The sequence below is a fragment of the Olea europaea genome, chromosome 15 (assembly GCF_002742605.1).
Source record: "Olea europaea var. sylvestris chromosome 15, O_europaea_v1, whole genome shotgun sequence".
In the NCBI taxonomy this organism is placed as follows: Eukaryota; Viridiplantae; Streptophyta; class Magnoliopsida; order Lamiales; family Oleaceae; genus Olea; species Olea europaea.
Window position 1 is genome coordinate 29,405,803 of NC_036251.1, and position 22,308 is coordinate 29,428,110.

Below are 22,308 nucleotides of genomic sequence, written 5' to 3' on the forward strand. Positions count from 1 at the left end.
TAATTTTCACTACTAATGAAATTCTACCTCGTAATGCTTCTTACTTTCTTTTATCCAAGATGTCATCCAAAATTTTAGTTTAGTATGATTGAAAAAAGAGTGTTGCTTCTTGTACACACCCCCTCACCACAATAGGCGGCCACACCCAATTAAAAAAAAAAAAAATTGTAGGCCCACCCTCATGAAGGGCTGTCAACCTCGGTGTACAAAAAGCAAAACCATTGAAAAAATATTCAAGTAACAAACATCAAATTTAACAATGGCGGGCTCGACTATGAATTTAGTAAGAGCGTGTTTGGAAAGGTTTTCTCAAAGCTTAAAACACACTTTTAAGAGATCAAAAGTGAATATGTTACAAACATTGATTATTTGACTAAATTCAAAAAAAAAAAAAATGACCAAAAAAATAGCTTAAAAGAACAAGGGAAAAATTCAAGTGTCACGTGTCAACTATGACACAATTCAATTTTAAGATTTCTAGTTTTCAAAATTCAAAATTCATGTATTAACTAATTAAATAAAAATATTTATTAATTAATTATAATAAGGTCACAATTATATAATTAATGGTCACATATACATAATTATAAGTCACATATCATTAAATTAATTGATCACAGATTATTTTAAAGTCAAAAATTAAAAATTTTACAGGTCACAATTATTTCGAAGTCACGGATAAAATTTTTTATAAGTCACAGTTTATTTTATGATGGCAAGGGGGTGGGTTCGGGGTGGGGCACGGGGCAGTGGGCTTACCCCGTTTATTTTATATATATATATATAATTTCGAGTTCGATTGCAGCTTCGTAGGGTTTAATGTATAAAAGAAAAAATTTAATTAATATTTGATTTTTGAAGTTGTATATCTTATTTCTTAATTTTAAAATTGATCATCCTTAATCTCTTATATATAAAATTCTTCCTTACTGAAATGTGCTTGAGCTTACAACACAAGTAAAAAAAATACATAAACAAATGGGTAAAGCGCTAGTTTTACGTGGATAATTTTACCATACAAATGAACAATATTTGACCCAGCTCTAATGAGTAATTTGTACTTGAAAAATTAAATTCACTCCATTTCCTACTTCAAAGCCGACTTCAATCTCTGGGTTACTAGTGTAAATACCTAAACGAAAGGATGAAAGCTAAAAAGAATGCTCACGTTTGGTATGAAAAACTCAACTCTGCTTCCCGCTCATTTTACCAAGTAAAAACCTAACCTTTATAAAAAAATAAAAAATAATAAAAAAAAGTTTCATACGCCACCCCGTCCCGCGCCCCGCGACGGGGCGATTTTTTTGCCCCATTCGAGACTAGGCGACACCGGGGCGGGATAAATTGCCATCACTAGTTTATTTTTTGGTCACATCAAAAAAATTATATATCATAGTTTATCTATCGATCACATATTTTTAAATTTGTTGGTCTTAAATTATTTTTTAATCACAAATTATCGAATTTTAAGGTCAAAATTTAATAGATAGTCACAAAGAACCAAATAGTTGGTCACATACACCAAATAGTGGGTCACGTACCACCGGCACCACTGCCATGGGCACTGCCACCATCTCCACCCCCTCGTCGCCACCAAATCCATCACCAACCCTGTCACCATCACCACCATCAAAACAGCACCATCACCACCAACAAAACTATCACTACTAGATCTAATTAACTGCCAACAAAAACCACAACCACCACCATCAAATCTTCAGCCACCCAACAACCACCACTATAACATTCTACCGCCATTGCACTACCACTACCACCACTAACAACCCAATATCCAAAACAATCACCAATGAGAACAGAGGACCTCCATCTCCACCACACCCAAAACCTACCACGCTACCAGATCCACCCCCATCTCCATCGTCGCCAACAACACAGACATCACCACACCACAACCACCATCCAACAAAAAAATCCCAAACCTACCACCACCTCCATCCTCATCCTCGCCAACAGATCCATCACCATCCCATCGTCGCCAACAACATGGACATCACCACACCATATCACAATGACCACCCAACAAAAAAAACAAACCCTCTACCACCTCAATCCCATCGTCTCCACCATATCCATCACCATCCCTTGTGTCGCTAACAACACAAACATGACCACACCACACCATAGCCACCACTTCCAAAAAAATTCCAAACCCGCCACCACCTCCATCCCCGTCATTGTCACCAGATCCACCATCATCCCCTTCATCACCAACAATACATGTAACAACCCGGGTCTCTATATCCAAACTGTTAGCTTACGTACTGTCCGCTTTAAGTGGGCCTTGCGTCCACTTACCCCTCACGGCTTTATCAGAATTCAACTTAAGTCTTACTTAAGAGAAATGTTATGAATTCGAATCCTGGAGACGTGAAAGAAAGTCGTAAGGGGTAAGTGGGCACAAGGCCCACCCAAAGCGGACAGTACGTAAGTTAACGGCTTAGGTACAGAGATCCGGGTCGTTACAAAAAAATGCTCATTTTTTTTGTCGCTACAACTGCGCGTTTTTTTATAACGACCTGGGTCTCTGTACCCAAACCGTTAGTTTACATATTGTGCACTTTGGGTGGGCCTTGCGCCCACTTACCTCTCAGGCTAACTATCCAATTGGTACTAGAATTTAACTTAAGTCTTACTTAAGGGAAAGGTTATGAGTTCAAATCCTAGGAGACGCGATAAAAAGCCCTAAAGGGTAAGTGGGCACAAGGTCCACCCAAAGCGGATAATACGTAAACTAACGGCTTGGGTACAGAGACCCGGGTCGTTACAATACAAACATGACCACACCACATCACAGCCACCAACCCCAAAAAAAATTCCAAATTCGCCACCACCTCCATCCCCGTTGCTGCCACCAGATCCACCACCATCCTCGTCATCGCCAACAACACAAACATGACCACAACCACCACCCAACAAAAACACCATACCTGCCACTACCTTCACCATTGTCGTCGATAAAACACCACAGACATCACCATCGCTACCAGATCACACCAACGAAGAGACAAATGCAAAATACAACAAAGGAGAGAGATCGAGCCACAAAAACAAATTGCATCGTACCACGAGAGAGAGTGAGAGAGAGATCGAGCCTATCTTCGTTGATGTGCCTATCGCCGCTTGCGATGATTGCCAATCATCGATTTATGGTGGTGATGGGTGTAGGAAGAAATGGCACAATGATGAATAGGGAGAAGAAAAATGAATTAGGGTTAGTATGGAGTTAGATAGGGTGTGTAATATTTAATTATTAATACAATACCTGGATTCTAATTAAAAAATCTTTACACCTGATTTTTGCACAATATAGTTGAAATACCTGTATATGTGTAATTTCCACAATTTTTTTTTTTAAAAAGCCCAAGTTTTTTAGATTCTCTAAATAGTCAATGGGGAGATTTTTCTATTTGGCCTATCACTATTCCTTTTCATGGAAAAGTCTACATTACTTTTAATGAAATGATCTTTTCTATATTGCAACATATATCCTAATCTTTTAAATATTTTATCTTATATTTTCTTTGTTTTGAATATTTGAATATAATTTCAATCTATGATCTAATAAATTGGAATAATCTGTAATATATTGTTCACATTTATTGTTTAATACATTATATTCTTCAGAATATGCATCCATATTTTCTAATTGAGAATACATATTTTTTATTACTTCTATCATTCTTTCTAATAAATTATCAAATCTTTTAATTGTATATCCTGGCATTTATAATTATCAAATCATGCAATTAATCATTTTAATTCTCTAAGATCTAAAAAGATTCATTGTAACTTTAGCAAAAATTTAATAGTTTTACCTTAGGTTTGATCTGGATTTTTATTCTTAGAACCGAGTGACCTTTGAGCTCTGAATATGTAAACTACTTCTTTCAACAGCCTCCTGCCTTCATGGAATCTTTACTATTTTAGCTTCTTGCTCTCATTATATCAATTCTAAAGAATAAAATTCTAGACTTCTATTAAAGAAAAGCTCTCTTTTTGCTAAAATAAGAAAGAAACTTTCTATTTGATCTTTCAAGAATCTATGGGAATAAAGATTTAGAAACTTATATTGATATCAAAATATTGGGATTCTATTTTAATCAGAATTTATACAAGGCTTCTATTTGGTACAAAGGAATTTCCAGAAAAAACTGGTTTTAGAAATGTTAATTCTCGAGCTTACAATTTGAGAGAAGATACTTTGATTTCGAGATGATTTCTATCTATTACAATGCCTCTATTTATACAAGTCTATGAGACTCTATTACATCATTGAGTACATCAGCAAAGGCACACTATCTCTCTATTATTTTTCTCCTTGGGCCTATATCTTCACATGCTTCTTTAACCTTTTTATCCAAAGAGCATCTTTCTCTTTTATTGATATTTTTCTTCTGTGTCTTTACATGCAACTGTATTATTGTCCTCCATATAGCTTTGTCAAAGGTGCTCTATTATTGTCTTCTTTTTTCACATGCAGTTGGGGCACTCCCTTAGCTGACATGATTCTTTTATAGTAGTAGAACATCCTGAAAATTGATGTATTTCGAATCTTGTAATATAATCCTTCAATATTTCTAATTTTTCATGTCCTTGATTTGACCAGCATCTGGTTTTCATATTGGCATAGGCATGAAAATTTTTTGTCAAACAAATTTTTGTCAATGTTGTATATGACTTTAATTCCAAGTGCTCTTCTATTTCTGATCCATGATTTTGTCACTATTGACATTTTTCTATTAATTTCCACCACATCTATTTGGAAGTTGTCTGCTATATACCCAATTGATATTATATGTTCAACTGGATAATAAACAACTCCATCGTATTTAGGACTTATTGAGTAAAATCTTAAATATATTCTTCGTCCTTGGGCAAATCCGGATACTTCTTTTATGAATATATCATCAAATCTCGAAATTTCTATCAAATCTTTTCCTGGATATATCAAATCCATAAATTCATAGTCTACCATAATTTCTATAAATGAACGGTCTCCTCTTTCCATAGTTGTTATCCTAGGATAAACATTATTTCCCGGAGAGATGAAGTATGAATCACTCATTTTCATTTCGTAAGCAATTCTGACTATTTCAGCATATTTTTCTTCTTTTGGATTTAAAGGGATTTTATCTTCTAGGTCTATAATGCTGATTGTTTTGGAATCTCTTTTATCTCCGGGTATCATTACTTTTTTGGTTGATGATACTGAAGTGGAATCTCCTTTTTTATCATTTGGTATATTGTCACATCTGGGTCCACTGTTGCTTCCAGCTATCCTTGTTTGGTATTAATTTGGAAAACTCATTTCTGAGCTCTTTGGTGTATCTGTCTCCGACGGTATATCTTTTAGTTGTGCTGCAATAGCATTAACTTGATTTTTATGACCTCTTTATGATGCTAAGTAGTGATATTCAACAATATGTTTATATTTGAATTGAACATCTTTGACATCTATGTTGTACCAATATTTATATCTTCAGATTCTTCTTTAAGAAAATCTATCCTTTTTTGTATATGAAGGATAGATTGGTATAACTCCATGACCTTAGCTTTATCCATCAACAAATTCTATATTCTGCTGAAAAAATCTGCAAGGAAATTATTAACTCCTTTAATATTGAAATATCATAGTTCGACCCAATCAACACCTAGAGGGGCGCGAATAGTTGTTTACGCAGAATTTTCTTTTTCAATCAGTTAATAATTACAAAATGTCACAAATATTAATTTATCCAGATCAGTTCACATGCTTTACTATCCTATGTTTGAATGCCTGTAATAAATTAATTGCAGAAAAGTAAATAACGCAATTGTTTGATAACGAAGAAATCCCAATGTGGTTAAAACTTCAGGGCCAAGCTAATAGGAATCCACTATAAACGAAAATATAACTTACAATCTGTCAAACTCAACCCACATTGGTTTTTCTGACCTCCTGACCGTAATTTCCTCAAAGCCTTCCTATAATGTGTGATCCTGCACCAACTCCCGGCACCTAGTCCTCGTGGATTGCGTGCTACACCAATTTTTGGCTCTTGATTTCGTCTATCTCCTGTGGATTCAAGAAAACCGCCTGTTTTCTAATGATCGGGACTCCGATCTCCTTCCTCGATCTCTAAGAATCAACAAAGGCTTTGGAAGGTTATGTTGTGGTGTTTGATGAATGGTGATTTGATATTTTTGTGTAATTGCACGAGTCGAATATGGGATGGAATGAGAGAATCAAAGTGTGGAGAGTTTTCTTCAATTTCAATCCTTGAGAGAACGTCTGAAAACCGGCGCAATTTTATTTATATGAAGTGTATTTGGACATTTGGGTCGGGTTAAGATGTCGAAAAAAGAAAAATATGGTTTTATGGGTAACACCGTCGCTCGAGTGAAAAGCGAGCGACACTATTTCGCTCGAGCGAAGTGGGGGCGAGAAGCGAGCGACGACCTTTCTATTTTTGTTGCTCGAGCGACCACTTGGTGAGCAGCTAGCGAAACTTCAACAACACATCTTGCCCTACTTCATAGCTGAAACCCTAGCACACTTTGACAAAATTGCAACTTAGTCCCTTATCTTTTACACATGTACACAATGACCATAACCTTTAAACATTAACAAATTGACCCCAAACTTTTGAACATTTATAATTTTACTCTTTTGTTCACATAATAGCCAACACGAAATCTAACAAATTCCCCCTTTGACATTCTGTGACAAAACCAAATTACAATAGCATGAATTACAATGACAATCCAATACACTAACTCAACTCACTATTGCCTTCTCTTCTTTCAACCTGTTTCCTGAAATCACAACTCACATACTCAGCGTAAAAGCACAAAAAATAGTAATATAAGTTAACATAAAAGATAAAAAGTCATGAATAGCCATAACATTGTACCAATATGCTAGATTAAGAGACAATATCAATATAATCAAATTTCCAAAAACATACATCAATATTGCAAAAACATCAAAACTTAATCTAGCCAAAAAAATCAATAGTACATTATCAAAGTACTTTATTATTACAAATCCCAACTACTCCCCCTTTTTGTCACAAATGTCAAGGGGAACCCCAAGCAACTAAGCATGATCATCATCTCTGTCATCCACGTCCTCAGAATTGTCGGCCTCAAACTCATAATTCCAGTGCTCGCGCATCCATCGAATACCACGCTGAACAAGAGCAATAGCCCCCCACAATGTAGCAAACTCTGCAGTATGATGCTCGAAAGCAACTCATCACTGAGTAATGTTGGCCATCATGCGGGCCTGTTGCTCAATGAAAATCAACATCTGACTCATAAGCGCGACAATGGGGTCAACAGGAGCAGTAGCCAGAGCAGGTGGGGCGGATGGTGGAATAGAAGTGGAAGAAGAGGGAATATCTGAAGTGGGCGGAGGAACATCTAAAGGAGGTGGAGGAATAACTGAGAGATCAGCAAGTAAATCACCTAAAGGATCAGTGGGTACTGTCGGGTCGACAAAGCAGAAGCAGATGTAGAAACAGAAGAAGTGACATGTGACCTACTTTGAGAGATGGTAGTGTGCCCTATGGGACGAAACACTCGTCATGACACCCCATCGCGAAATAAAGCCCCAAGTGATGTCACCAAGCGGTGGATCAAGCAAGCATAAGGAAGACCAATCAGATGACCGAAAATTTGAAAAGTACGCAGAATGTGCTGGCAAATGAAAGTGGGTAGGTCAATCGAATCCCCATGTAGCAAAGCAAAAAGAAATCTCGCCTTCTCCACAGGCAGGGAAGAAGTGTGAGAGACGGGCCACAGATTCGTGCACACAATGCGCAACAAAATCTGCTGATCAGTAGGGAGCGAACCAGTGTAGATCGCCTCAGGTCCACCTCCCAATGAACTATTAAACAGGGTGGACCAAACCAGAGAGTCGACCGGTATAGAATCAGCTGAGAGATATGGGTAAACGGGATGAATGACCCGGGGAACATGTATGGAACTGGAAATAACATTCGGTGAAATCCTAAGTGTTTGACCTCGAAGGAACACCCTGAAGGATGAACCACTAATGTTATGGATGTTCGCGTAGAACTCCTGAACAAAGAGACTAGGCGGGAGATTTAACCTAATCAGTAAGGATTCCCAACCTCGAGAAGTAAAGATAGCTGCTAGATCAGGGGATAGGTCGGATAGAGTGACCTCATGCTCTACTAGAACAGGACGACGGGAAAACTAACTCCCAAAGACCTCTTGAGCAGTAGAGGAAATAAACCTAGATCGACTAAACGAAGTCGATCCACTACCAGGTTGAGCTGTAGTCCTAGCCCTCTTAGGTGCCATCTGCAATGCGAGATGTAGAAGACACATCAATCCTCAAGGAAAACTAATTGACGGAGACACATGAATGCACAAGTCCTAAAGTTCAACCACACATAGGCATGCAAATCGATGCAAGAGTGGTGCACAAGTGGCAATCATGCAAGCCAGAGGTAACACATGTCACTGCAGTCGGAGGTCAATAACCAAGACATAAGTGACATGACCTAGACGTAAACAGGAACAGCTAGAGGACGGAAGGAACTCACTGCAAGCATGATTGGCAACTCCAAAACCAATAAGTGCCGACCCAAAATAGGGGCCAAAACGACATAGCTAGGGTCCAGACACCAAGCACACGAGATGAATGTCACACAATGGGCAAAAAAAGTAGGAAAGTGGGGGATGAAACATTTCATCAAACATGTTGCAGGCATTTGAAATGCAAGGAAGTTGAACTACAATTGTAATAACCCAATAGACACCCAACATTCCTTAACAACACTATCTACCAAGCATCTAAGAAACTCCCAATTACTTTACACAAGACCCACAATGGAGGACACAAAAAAATTGTATGCGTGAATCACAACTAAAATACGAAGAACAAAGAAAAAAATGTGATAACAAACAAGGAAATACCAACCACACAGCACAATGCAGAATGAATGAAGTGAGTTAAGCAAAATGAAGTAGAAAAATCAAAATCCCCAAATTGAGAAAAAAAATTAGGTCAAGCGATGCACTTACCGATTTCGAACGAAGAAAAACCAATGAAGTTACACAAGGAAGATGAATTGAAGCCCCAAACGCAATGATTGAAGTGCAAATCAACCAAAGATGGCGTTCGTGAGAGGAAGTTTGAGAGAGAGATGTGAAAAATTAAAAAAGGAATGAACCCTTCGCGAGAAAAATAAAAATCTCGCTGTCGCTTGAGCAAGACTCGAGAGAACATTGAGCAACAAGCACACTGCTTTCATCGCTTAAGCGAGCTGCCAGCGGCAAGCGAACGAAGGGTAAAATGTCAAAAATAGCACTGAATATTGAAATTTTAAAAATCTGGCCCCAGGTTTAGAACTTTGCAAACTAACATCACTTCAGAAACTTTCAAAAATAGCACATTTTCCAGAAATTTGAATTTTGACCCCAAATTTTTTTTAATACATGAATTATGCACAGGCAGTAGGTCCAATCAAATACAATAGATCACAAATACGGCATGCGCAATGATTAGAAAATGTTTATGCACACATCGAGACCAAGTACAGATGGAGTACACTGTATATGTGACCCCACTTGAAACGTGCCACTCATTCCATGCAAGTAAGACTCAAAACCTTAAATTTGTGAGAAGAAACAGCTAAATCACCGACGTAAGAGTCAACACTCAGATGTTTGAAGGTCAAATCTAATGCTACTAGAACCTATAATTTATTAAAATATGGTGTAAACCTGTCATTTCTCCCCCTGTCATTAAGGACCTCCAATTTTTATTTTTTTTTTATCTTATGTGCAATCCCATCTCCATAAGATACTAAGAAAACCCCTGTAACGAGTGTTGGGTTGGTGACTCCCAAACCAGTTGGCTTTAGAGCACCAGGTTATGAGAAACCCTTCAGACTTAATTGCTCAAGTCAACTAGGCTCCGAAGATAGGTATAAGATGTGATATAATAAATATTCTATTGAATCACTTGGGGGTATACCAGAAGTTAGGTCATCTAGTCCAAGATCAATTCAAATCCAATGTCAACTCAACGACAGATGATAGCCATCCCAAGTCTCACACGTGCGGTCAAGACTCACTCACACGGTTCTAGTGTGTGCTGTGCAAATATAATATGAAGTGACATATACTAAGTACTCCATACAGATTCAAGATAAGTGATGGGAATTAGAAACTAATCATGTGTTGAATGCACATTTGATCTCAAATTGCAAGTTCGAGTGAACAGCTACAATGGAAAAATGACACGTGATGTTCAATCCTATTTTTTTATTATTTATTAAAAGCCAAAATGAAAGACAGATGCAAATGAACACAAATAAGCAATGTAATGAATGTAGAAAAGAATTACTGAAATAAACTAAACATGCATGCATCTATGAAGACAATCAGGGAGGAACACAGATGCCAATAGCCTTCTTAAGTGACTCGAATCTCAACCCATCTAGAGGTTTAGTGATCAGATCGGCAAGTTGATTTTCAGTAGAGATGTGTTCAAGTGATATCACATTGGACTCAACTAGCTCTCGGATTTTTTGATATGTTGATAGCACTGGTATTGTCACAGAAAATAGTCATAGTACCCTGATTTATCCCATTGTCACTCAGCATTTGCTTCATCCAAAGCAGTTGAGTGCAACAGCTACCAACTGCAATGTATTATACCTCGGCTGTGGACAAGAAGACTGAGTTTTGTTTCTTACTCATCCATTAGACAAGATTAGAACCAATATAGAAACATCCACCCGAGGTACTCTTTCTATCATCAGCGTTTCCGGCCCAATCGGCATCAGAATAATCGACTAGTTCAAGATTGGACTCTCTGGAATACAAGATCCCATGATTTACTACCCCATTGACATATCTAATAATGCGCCTCACTGCACTTAGATGGGACTCCTTAGGATCAGCTTGAAATCTAGAACATACTCCAACGCTGAACGCTATGTCAGGTCTAATGGCTTTAAGGTATAGTAGATTGCCTATCATGCTCCTATACACAGTCTGATTAACACTCTTACCTGTAGGATCATGTCCTAACTTAACACTTGTGCTCATGGGTGTTCTTGTGTGTTTCTTACTGTCCAAGCCAAATCTCTTCACAGGGTCTTTGGCATATTTTGACTGACAGATAAATAGCCCACAATCAGTTTGCTTCGCTTGAAGACCAAGGAAGTAACTTAGCTCTCCAACCATGCTCATCTTAAATTATTGTTTCATGCATTTAGCAAATTCAAGAGCAAGGGAGTCAATGAGAGAGTCAAAGATGATATCATCGACATAGATCTGAGCTACAATTATAGTTTCTTCAATATATCTAATGAATAAGGTTCTGTCAACACCACCTCATGAGAACCCATGCTCAACGAGGTAAGTGGTGAGTCAGTCATACCAAGCTCTAGGAGCTTGTTTTAGACCATACAATGTTTTATTGAGTTTTTAGACATAATGAGAAAACTTAGGGTCAATGAATCATTTCGACTGTTCAACATACGTCTCTTCTTGAAGTATTCCATTTAAGAATGCACTCTTGACATCCATTTGATATAGCTTGAACCCTAAGGTACATGCAATCACAAAAAGAATACGAATGAACTCAAGACGAGCAACAAGGGCAAAAGTCTCATCAAAATCTACCCCTTCAACCTGAGTGTACCCTTGGGCAACTAGTCGAGCCTTATTTCTAGTTATGGTACCTTGGTCATCGATTTTGTTCTTGAAAATCCATGTAGTACCTATCACATTACAATCATCACGCTTAGGAACTAGATACCAAACATTATTTCGAACAAATTGATTAAGCTTCTCATGCATGGTACTCACCTAACATTCATCTCTAAGGGCTTCCTCTACTTTCTTAGGTTCAATCTGGGATGCATAGCTAGTATATGTTAGGTTATTTAGAACTCTCTTTCATAACCTCATACCTTCATCTAAATCCTCAATGATGTTAACCTTAGGATGATTAGATTTGACCCTGGAAGATGGTTCTCTAGGAAGCTTAGACTGATCAAAATTTGGTAGACCGTGATCAGAGATGTTTTCAGAGGAGCCTAGAGATTTTGGAATTGATTGCTCTTTATTTTCAGTAGTGGCTCCTTGATCATCACTTAGATCTTCTATTTCAACCCCATTTTCAGCACTCTTCCCCTCGGTAAAGGCATCATCAATAACAATATTTACAGATTCCAAGACACTCAGAGTATGCAAGTTGTAAACTCGGTAGGCTCTACTATTCTTAGAATATCCTAAAAAAACTCCATCCTCACTTTTGGAATCAAACTTGCCTAGATTTTCTCTATCCCTCAGAATGTAACACTTGCTGCCAAACATACGAAAGTATTTAACAGTAGGCTTCTTGCCTTTCCAGATCTCATAAGGAGTCTTGTCTGTTTTTGATCTCAGGTATACCCTATTTACAATGTGGCAAGTGGTGTCAATAGCTTCACCCCGGAAATGCATTACTAGATCCTTACCGTGAAGAATGGCCCTAGCCATTTTTTGAAGTACTCTATTCTTCCTCTCAACAACTCCATTTTGCTGTGAAGTGATTGATGAGGAGAACTCATACTTAATCTCCTCCTCCAAACAGAGGTTTTCTAGATTGAAGTTTTCAAGTTCTTTCCCATGATCACTTCGAACCCTAGAAATAGAAAGATTTTGTTCAATTTTGAGTCTTTTACATAAGGACTTAACCAGATCACCCATCTCAGATTTTTCTCTTAACATTTCAATCCAGGCGTATCTAGAAATGTCATCTACCACAACCAAAATATACCGTTTGCCTTCTAGGCTCTCCACTCTAGATGATCCCATTAAATTCATATGGAGAAGCTCTAAGGGTCTATTTGTCAAGATTTTTGAGGTTCGCTTATGGTTCATCCTGAGTTGCTTTCTTTGTTGACACCGCTTTCACACAGCATTTTCACTTTGATCAATCTTAGGTAAACCAGCAACAATCTTCTTTTCGACCAATTTAGACAGACTTCTGTAATTAACATGACCGAGCTTTTGATGCAAAAGTTCAGACATCTCAATTTTAGCACTACCGTACACATAGTTCAAGTTTGGGATAACTCCATAACAGTTATCAGATGTTCCAAAACCTCCAAGAACAACACCACCTGAAGGGTCATAAACAGTGCATCTCTTTTCGACAAAACTCACTTCATAGTCAGCATCACAGATTTGACTAATGCTCAACAAGTTGGAATTAAGACCCTCTACATAAAGCACATCAGATATTGTAGGAAGTCCAGCAATGGTGATGGAGCCTTTACCTCAGATGGGTGCCGTAGCTTCGTCCCCAAAGGTAACTGCACCACTGTTGCAGTGATCAAAGGTAGAGAATAAGGCCTTGTTACCACACATGTGTCTAGAACAAGCATTATCAAGATACCACATGCATGTATTTTGAGCCTTATATGCTACAGAGTAACAAAACATTTTAGATTCTCACCATACTCACCCACATCAGATTTCTTTAGCCAGACTTTTCTAGAGGTCGAGGTGATCTTAGTCAACCTTGTTACCATCTCAGTCAGGTGACTAACCTGATTTGAAAGAAAGTTTACTTGACTAGGGATATCCTCACTTCTATTCCTATTTGCTATCTTTCGACTCCTAGGTCTCGTGTGACCTAAAGCACCACAGTGATGACAAGTGGGTATGAACCTAGGTTCAGATGCACGTGAGTGTTGATCCTGAAATTTAGGTGTAGAATTCTTACGAGCTCTAGTGGCCTTTAGTCCAGTGAAATTCTTGTCTTTGGATTCTGGATTGGTTGAAACATTAGACCTGTTGGAAGCGGGGACAAATGTGGTCTTGGACAAACTAGACACATTGCCATCACTCTTCACAAATCCTAGACCTTGCATATTTCCAACTAGTTTGTTCATTCCTAACAGATCGTCTAGTTTCTTAGTTCCACTCACAAACGACTACAGTTGAGTGCTGGATTTCTCTAACTCAAAAGTCAATGTTTTAACCCTGTCCTCTAATTTCTCATTGACACACTTCAACTCACTGAGATTCTTAGATGAGACTTGAAGATCATAGGTGATTTTCTCCTTCTCTCTCTCTCAAGCTCATCTACCTTCTTAAATAGGGCTTTATTTACCTTTTTAATCTTGAGACTCTCCTTAAACAGAAGTTGATAAGCCCATGTATATCCGTCTCATCCTCTGAATCATCATCGGACTTGTTACTCTCTACCTCCTCCTCAACCTTCTCACCCTTATCTGACTCGCTCTTGACAGTAGATACAAAAGCCATATAGCCCTTTTCCTCCTCACTGCTTGAGGAATCACGTTGTTCACTTGAGTTAGAATCATCATCAGTCAAGGACACAGCTAATGCCTTGCTACTTCCCTTCTTTAGATTTTTCTTAAAGTTAGGACATTCATTCCTATAGTGCCCAAATCCCTGACACTCATGATACCTAACCACTTGAGATTTCTTATCAGGGTTCCTAGCAGTTGATTTATCATTCTTCTATCTTTGTAATTTACTAGGGGCTCCTCTCTTTTTCTCTTGAGGCCATTTTTTGCTCTTTAAGACTTTCTAGAATTTCTTCACAAAGTATGCAATCTCCTCATCTCTAAGAGTTTCCACGTCAGATGACTCAGACTCCTCTTCCCTAACAGTGTTCAAGGCTATGGACTTGTTTTTCCTCATTTATGAAATGGTGAGTTCATAGGTTTGAAGGGATCCTACAAGTTCTTCTATCTTAACTGTGTCCAGATCCTTGCTTTCTTCAATAGCTGTAACTTTAGGTCTAAATCTCTTGGGCAAAGACCTAAGAACCTTCCTCACAGTTTTGGACTCGGGAATCCTCTCACCTAGGTTGAAACTAGAGTTAACAATGTTATTCAATTTAGCATAGAGCTCATCAAAAGATTCATCATCCTTCATCCTGATTTCTTCAAACCTTGAGGCCAGCATTTGCAACTTGGAATTTTTCACAGTTTTAGTTCCCTCATGTGTTGTCTCTAGAATGTCCCATACTTCTTTAACAGTTTCACACATTGACACTCTCCTAAACTCTTCAGAAGACACATACATAAATAATGCATGGAGACCTTTACTATTCCAGTTGCATTCATTCAATTCATCCTTAGTCTAAAGGGAAATGTCAGTTGGGGTTACAACCCCCGACACAGTTGTAGAATGAGGTTTCCAACCATTTTGTACACTCACCCAGACACGTTTATCTAGGGACTTAAGAAATGCACGCATTCTAACCTTCCAATAGGTAGAGTTGTTTCAGTCAAAATACAGACACACAGACAGTGATTGACTCATCTAGACAACTATGGGTCAGAACTCAAGATATGGCTCCAATACCACTTGAAATATCGTAGTTCGACCCAATCAACACCTAAAGAGGGGTGAATAGGTGTTTGTGCGGAATTTTCTTTTTCAATCAATTAATAATTGCAACACGTCACAAATATTAATTTGTCCAGATCAGTTCACATGCTTTACTATCCTATGTTTGAATGCCGGTAATAAATTAATTGCAGAAAAGTAAATAATGCAATTGTCTGATGACGAAAAAACCCTAATGTGGGTAAAACTCCGGGCCCAAGCCAGTATGAATCTACTATAAACGAAAATACAACTTACAATCTGTCAAACTCAACCCACACTGATTTTTCTGACCTCCTGACCGTAATTTCTTCAAAGCCTTTCTAGAATGCGTGATCCTGCACCAACTCCTGACACCTAGCCCTCCTGGATTGCGTGCTACACCAATTCTCGGCCCTTGATTTCATCTATCTCTTGTGGATTCAAGAGAACCGCCTGTTCTTTAATGATTGGGACTCCGATCTCCTTCCTCGATCTCATAGAATCAACAAAGGCTCTGGAAGATTGTGTTGTGGTATTTGATGAATGTTGATTTGATGTTTTTGTGTAATTGCGTGAGTCAAATATGGGATGGAATGAGAGAATCAAAGTGTGGAGAGTTTTCTTCAATTTCAATTTTGAGAGAACGTCTGAAAATCGGCGCAATTTTATTTATATGAAGTGTATTTGAACATTTGGGTCGGGTTAAAATATCAAAAAAAGGAAAATAGGGTTTTATGAACAACATCGTCGCTCGAGCGAAAAGTGAGCGACGCTGTTTCGCTCGAGCGAAATGGGGGCAAGAAGTGAGCGACGACCTATCTGTTTTTGTTGCTCGAGTGACCACTTGGCGAGCAGCTAGCGAAATTTCAACGACACATCTTGTCCTACTTCATAGCTCGAACCCTAGCATACTTTGACAGAATTGCAACTTAGTCCCTCATCTTTTACACATGTACACAATGACCCCTAACCTTTAAATATTGACAAATTGACCCCAAACTTTAGAACATTTACAATTTTAACATTTTGTTCACAGAATAGCCAAGACGAAATTTAACAAATATGAATTATATTAAAATTATAAAACGCTAAATAAACTTGTCATCTATGGAGCCTTCTGTATTGAGGTTCTGATGGTAATTTATTCCTGACTAATCCTGCAACTTGAGAATTATCAATCTCAATAGTAAATTTCTTGAATAACAAGAATAATGAAAATTTTTTATCCCTCTAATAATTGCTAGTAATTCTTTCTCATGAGTGGTATAATTTATTTCTGCTTGATTAAAAGTTCCACTTGAATATCTACAAATCTCATTTAAATCTGCTTTTAATATCTCTGCCCAATATTTATCTGGGACATCAATATCAATAATCAAATTATCTTTTCCATCTGGTTATCTCAATTTTAGTAAATTTTTACATTCTTCTTTTAATGATTTAACTATTTCTGTATGTTCTCTATTTCATCTTTTAGTATTTGTTTTTCTAAGAAAACTTGTATTTTATGTATTTTCAATAAATCCTTCTACACAATTTAAACATCCTAAAAAATTTTGTATTTGTTCTTTAGATTCTAATTTATCTAGAAAACTTTCTATTTTTTTAGATATATGAGTTTGCGATTTTATTCCTCTTTTATCTACTAATAATCCAAGAAAATTTGTTTCTTTTTTTTTCTATTATAGATTTCTTTTTAGAAAGTACAATTCCTTCTTTTTTACATTCATTTATGAATTGGATTAAATGATTCCCATGTTCTTCTTTATTATTAGAACATATCAGAACGTCATCTATATAAACAATTAGGAATTCATTAAAATTTTTAAATATATTATCCATTTTTCTTTGATATATTGTACATTTTTTAATCCAAATGGCATTACTAACTATTCATATTTTCCTTGAGGTGTACTAAATGCAGTATATTGTATACTATCTTCTTCTATTTTTATTTGCCAAAAACCTGTTTTACAATCAAATTTAGAATAATATTGTTTTTCTCTTGAAAGGTTTATTAAAACTTCTTTATTTGGTAAAAAAAACTATCAAATTTAGTATATTTATTTAAATTTTTATAATTTATAACAATTCTAGCTTTTTTTTCTAACTTGTTCAGAATGTTTCATAACCATAAAGGCTGGACTACTATGAGGTCCATTACTTGGTTTTATAAGTTTCTGTTCTAACAATTCTTTTATCTGATTTTTAAATTCTTGTGTATCTTTGATCGTATATATCATTGGTCTGACTCTTATTATAATATTTTCTGTCAATTCTATTTTGGCTCTAGGGTGATGTGGTTTCCAAAATAATAATAAATTTTCTCCATAAACTTTTTCTAATTGTTCAATAACTTTTTCTATACTTATTTCTACTCCTGTTTTTAAAACTTTTTTATACAATATTCTTTTATTTTTTATTTCATCAAATATGATTGATTTTTTCTCTCATTTATCACCACGCTGAGCTGACTGAACTCTATAAGGTCTAAATTTTCTTGAAATTTTTAATAAATGTCCACAAGATGTTTGAACATTATCATATAATTATTTTATTTATAATATTGAAATTGTTGTATAAAATCATTTCCTAATAATATATTACACTCTAATTTATCATATTTATAAATTTTATTTATTGTAACTTGTTTACTTCCAAGAATTATACTAACTTTATCAGCACTATTAATTATCTGGGTACTTTCTTCTGTAACTCCAGTTATTTTTATATTATTATTATTATTCTATGATTTTATCAAAAAAATTTAAATATTGTTATATCACTTCCTGTATCTATTAAAGCACAAGTTATTATATTTGTTTCTATAATAGTGATTTGTATATACACTGCGAATGGAAACCTTATCTGATTATTCATTTAGTTCTTTTTACATAATATGGTTTGTCCATTATGGACTATGGGGGTGTTTGATAGTCATTTTTATGTAAAAATGCATTTTAGAATAGTAACTTAATGAAAAATGTGTGGTTGAAAAATAAGGAAATTTTTTTATTTACGTGTAATATTATTTTAATAAAGAATGTGTGATTGAAAAGAAGAGAGAGAAAAATGCATATTGAAAAAAATGGGTACCAAACGAGGGCTATATATAATCTTTCTCTTTTTATACTATAATCTTTTAATTCATTTAAAAAACTCATTCCTAAAAGTATATGGGGGTTTATATCCATACTTTTACCTATATAACACGGTATTAAAAGATCTATTCCTCCTATTTTTATTGGTACCTTGACTTTCAAATCTGTAATATGTACTTGTCCATCAAAATTTACATATCTATATGGATCAGTTTTATGAGTTATTAATCTTTTATTTCTGATTGAAGCTATATAACGTTCACTAGCTCCTGTATCTATTAATATATTTGGTTCATTTATTTTTTCTCTTCCATTATAATATTCTCCTTCTATTTTCATATTTCCAGCATTCCTATATAGTTTTACTTCTTTTATATTATTAAATTTTTCTAACTGGTTTTTATTAGGTATTCTAAGACTTTTTGATTTTTTGATTAAATTTTCATCCTTAAATGTTATATTATTAGAACATTCTCCTTCATTTAGTTCTACTATTTTAGGTTTATTTATTGTTATACTAAATTCATATTCTTCTGAAATTAAACTTATTTGGTTATATTATTTTGCTAATATCCTTACATTCTTTATATATTTCAATATAAGGTTTATTGGAATAAATGTTTTCATAATTAGAATTGGTAAATGTGTATAAAGCTCTATACTCTATAGTCATAATTTGATTACCTGGTTGCATGATATCATCTATATGCAATTTAAAATGCAATCCTAAAACTTCATTAAAGTTTCTATCTTTTAATAATTTTTGATATGCCAGATTCCTTCTATTGATCCTAAATGGCTATCTTTTAAATTTATTATTCTTCCATCATGTAAAGTTATAGTTAATGGTGAGTTTATCCATTCTCTGAATAATGATTTAAATATTATTTGTATTCCTGCTAAATAAACATATTTGTTAGGTCTAAAAGTGTAATTGACGATTCTGTGGACAAAACGAACTAAATTGTATAATTGTAAAAGTCAGGGACTTAATTGAACATTGGTGTAAAATTTAGGGACTTAGGGTGCAATTTGTATAGATGAGGTAAATTAGTGTTCGAGTCATTGAAGGAGTCCAAGAAGATTGCACAAGATCATCGGAATGCAATTGGAAGTCTAAAGGATATCAAAGAGCCACACAAATTATGTTCTGGATTTTCAGTCATAATTTTAAATGCATTTTTCACATATAAAACCTTGGAATTTGGACAGGGATATTTCTAGAAGAATTGTATCCCTTTGCGTTAGCTTTCCAATGCAACTTGAATCACCTCAATTGGACGTCGGATAAGAAAGTTATATACAAATACTGACGACTACTCACTATCGCTCGCTTCTCGCTGGCATTTCGTTCGAGCAAAAAAAATAGAATACCTATCGCTCGATTCTCCCTGGCTCTCGCTCAAGCGACACTCCTATGCGGCAAAAACCCTATTTCGTGTTTTTGAAGTGTTTTACTCGCCCCATACCACCTACATACCTTCAAATATAAATACCCAAACCCTAGCACGAATTTTCAGAGGTTGATACATTATTCTTTCACTGCAAAAGATATTCATAACATCTTTGAAGAGGTCCAAGGTGAAATTAATTGGAGATTTCATTTTCATCAATCTTGTGATCCAGTAACCATTGTTTTGGGTAAAAACATTGAATCTACATAACCCAAAACACTTTACTTCCTTAATCTATTGAGGAAGGGACTCTCTCATTGAACGATTGAGAGAGGTGGATTGAGGCGCAGTTACAAGCACAAGAACAGACGGTTCTTGGTATTCCACTTGGTGATACAATCAGCTAAGGACCAGAAGGTTGTAGTGGACAGTAGATTGGATTGCAGAAGGTAGATCATTAAGTCTAGTAAGAGGTTAGAAGTATCTACAGCAGTAGATCATGAGACTGGAACAGCGGGTCTGATTGGGTACGGAGTTTGGTATAACTTGTACTTGCTGAATTAGTTTAGTAGAAGTAACTGGCTTGGTCTCGGAGTTTTACGCACGTTGGGGTTTCTCCGTCGTCATATTGCTTGTTATTTACTGCTTTACATAATATACAAACTGCGTCATTCCAACATAAGTTAATTGACTTGTATGATTAATCACCTAGACAACTAATTAAAATGACTTGGTGCTTTAATTAGATTAATTCCGCACGTAAGGTCAAATTGGTTAAAGTGAAATTTAGAACGTAAATTTGGTAACGCATAAAATTTGAACTTGATACTGTATCATGTTAGTCAAACTTTCTAACATATCTAAGCGTTCTAGGTCAATTTTTTTTTTCAATATTGAATTTTTTTCACTTTGTTTTTTTACTAACCTTTGTTAATAGTTCCTAAACCATATTTTTTGTTAAAAGATTTAATTTATATTGTACATATGTTATTCTTACATCTATAGTTTTTTCTATTTTGTGATATTCATTTGTTGCTATCCTCTCTCTTTTCCAAATTCTATCTAAGACATCACATTCCCTATTTTTAAATCTAAAGATATTTTTTGTAATTTTCTAAATTTATTGTTATCAAAAGTAACTTTTAATCAATATCCTTCTATTCCTTCATATTCTTGTATATTTATATTATTACTTTCTATTTCCTCTATTTCCTTATTCAGATTCTAATTCATCATCATCTGTTTCACTTATATAAATTTCTTGATTATAATATTCTTCAATATCTGATATTTCACTTAATTCATCTTTTATTTCCAAATATTCTTTTTGTAATATTTTAACTTTCTTTTTATCCCAATCAGGGTTTATATAACTTATTTCTCCACAGTTCCAACATTTACATTTACTTTTATTTTTCTATTGACCATATGTGATATTTTTTCTTTTATAATACCTTCTTCTAGGTTTTATATATTTTTTATTAAAATTTTTAAATTTTTTATATTTTATATTTTCTTTTATTAACCATTCTCTCAGGATTACATCCCCACTGTATAGGATTTTCCATATCTTCACAACATATAGTAGTTAGATTTCCTAATTTTTTTCATTAATTGTCTCTGTTGACATATATATGCTAATATCTCAAATAAAAATTTTATTTTTGAACCTAAAATCCTAGATATTCCAATATTATTCCTAACATATTTTTCAAATTCTATTTTAAAATATATTCCTCATGATCCTGGTAATTTATTATAATACATATTTTGGTATACTTCTTGGTTCTCATTACTATAAAATTGAACATAATAATAATTTCTAAATTTACAAGTATATTATTTGATTTTACACATATCACATATTGTTAAATTTATTAGTTTAATTCTAGCATTGTCTTTTTCTCTTATTTCTTCTCTTTCAACATTTATCCAATTTTCTCCTAAAAATTCATCTGCAATATATTCTACTAGCTTTTTTATACCTTATTTATCTAATTTTATTATTTCTGTTTTTACATTTCTTTTTATTAATATTTTTGTATCATTACTTATTTCTTCCCACCAATTTCTAACATCTCCTTCAAGTGATGCAATTGAGAAATCTATTATTCTTTCAGAATTTTCTCATGTGTCATCTTTATTATATAAAAAGAATAATATCATTGAATCTGCCCAAGTTAATAAGGTTTTTTTAGTATCTATTTTGCAATTTAGATCTAATTTTGTTCCTCCATGGTTAATATGTTTATCATAATTATCATTTAATTCAAACTTATCTCTATATTTATTTCCTTTAAGTGGTTTTCTATATCTTATTTTATTATAAAATTGTCTATATGATTTCTAACTTCTATTAAAAATGGGAGTGCCATTCTATTAAAAATGGGAATGCGATGGCACTGTAGAGGAAACAGTAAAGTAATCTC

At 35.0% G+C, this 22,308-nt stretch overlaps 2 protein-coding genes across 2 annotated transcripts; both read right to left on the reverse strand.

Annotated features, from left to right (window-relative positions):
* Window positions 1–1,490: 1,490 nt before the first annotated feature.
* Window positions 1,491–2,967, reverse strand: LOC111411528 (uncharacterized PE-PGRS family protein PE_PGRS46-like). The gene is made up of 4 exons (XM_023042049.1): window positions 2,853–2,967; window positions 2,066–2,256; window positions 1,851–1,963; window positions 1,491–1,611 (listed from the first exon to the last, which is right to left on the reverse strand). Exons 1-4 carry the CDS (start codon window positions 2,965–2,967, stop codon window positions 1,491–1,493), a joined length of 540 nt encoding a protein of 179 aa, XP_022897817.1.
* Window positions 2,968–14,709: 11,742 nt separating this feature from the next.
* LOC111411529 lies at window positions 14,710–15,270 on the reverse strand. The gene is made up of 2 exons (XM_023042051.1): window positions 15,232–15,270; window positions 14,710–15,153 (listed from the first exon to the last, which is right to left on the reverse strand). The coding sequence occupies exons 1-2, from the start codon at window positions 15,268–15,270 to the stop codon at window positions 14,710–14,712; spliced, it is 483 nt and encodes a 160-aa protein (XP_022897819.1).
* Between the last annotated feature and the right edge of the window lie 7,038 nt (window positions 15,271–22,308).

What these genes read in the sequence shown, in the direction of transcription:
- LOC111411528 (XM_023042049.1), bottom strand. Translation starts at nt 2,967, where the DNA reads ATGGTGAAGGTAGTGGCAGGTATGGTGTTTTTGTTGGGTGGTGGTTGT. An exon ending in GTGGAGACGATGGGATTGAG is followed by an intron (nt 1,964 to 2,065) that starts GTGGTAGAGGGT and finishes TCTGTTGGCGAG; the next exon opens with GATGAGGATGGAGGTGGTGG. An exon ending in GGGGTGGATCTGGTAGCGTG is followed by an intron (nt 1,612 to 1,850) that starts GTAGGTTTTGGG and finishes TGATGGTGACAG; the next exon opens with GGTTGGTGATGGATTTGGTG.
- LOC111411529 (XM_023042051.1), bottom strand. Translation starts at nt 15,270, where the DNA reads ATGCGTGCATTTCTTAAGTCCCTAGATAAACGTGTCTGG. An exon ending in CCCTAGATAAACGTGTCTGG is followed by an intron (nt 15,154 to 15,231) that starts GTGAGTGTACAA and finishes ATTTCCCTTTAG; the next exon opens with ACTAAGGATGAATTGAATGA.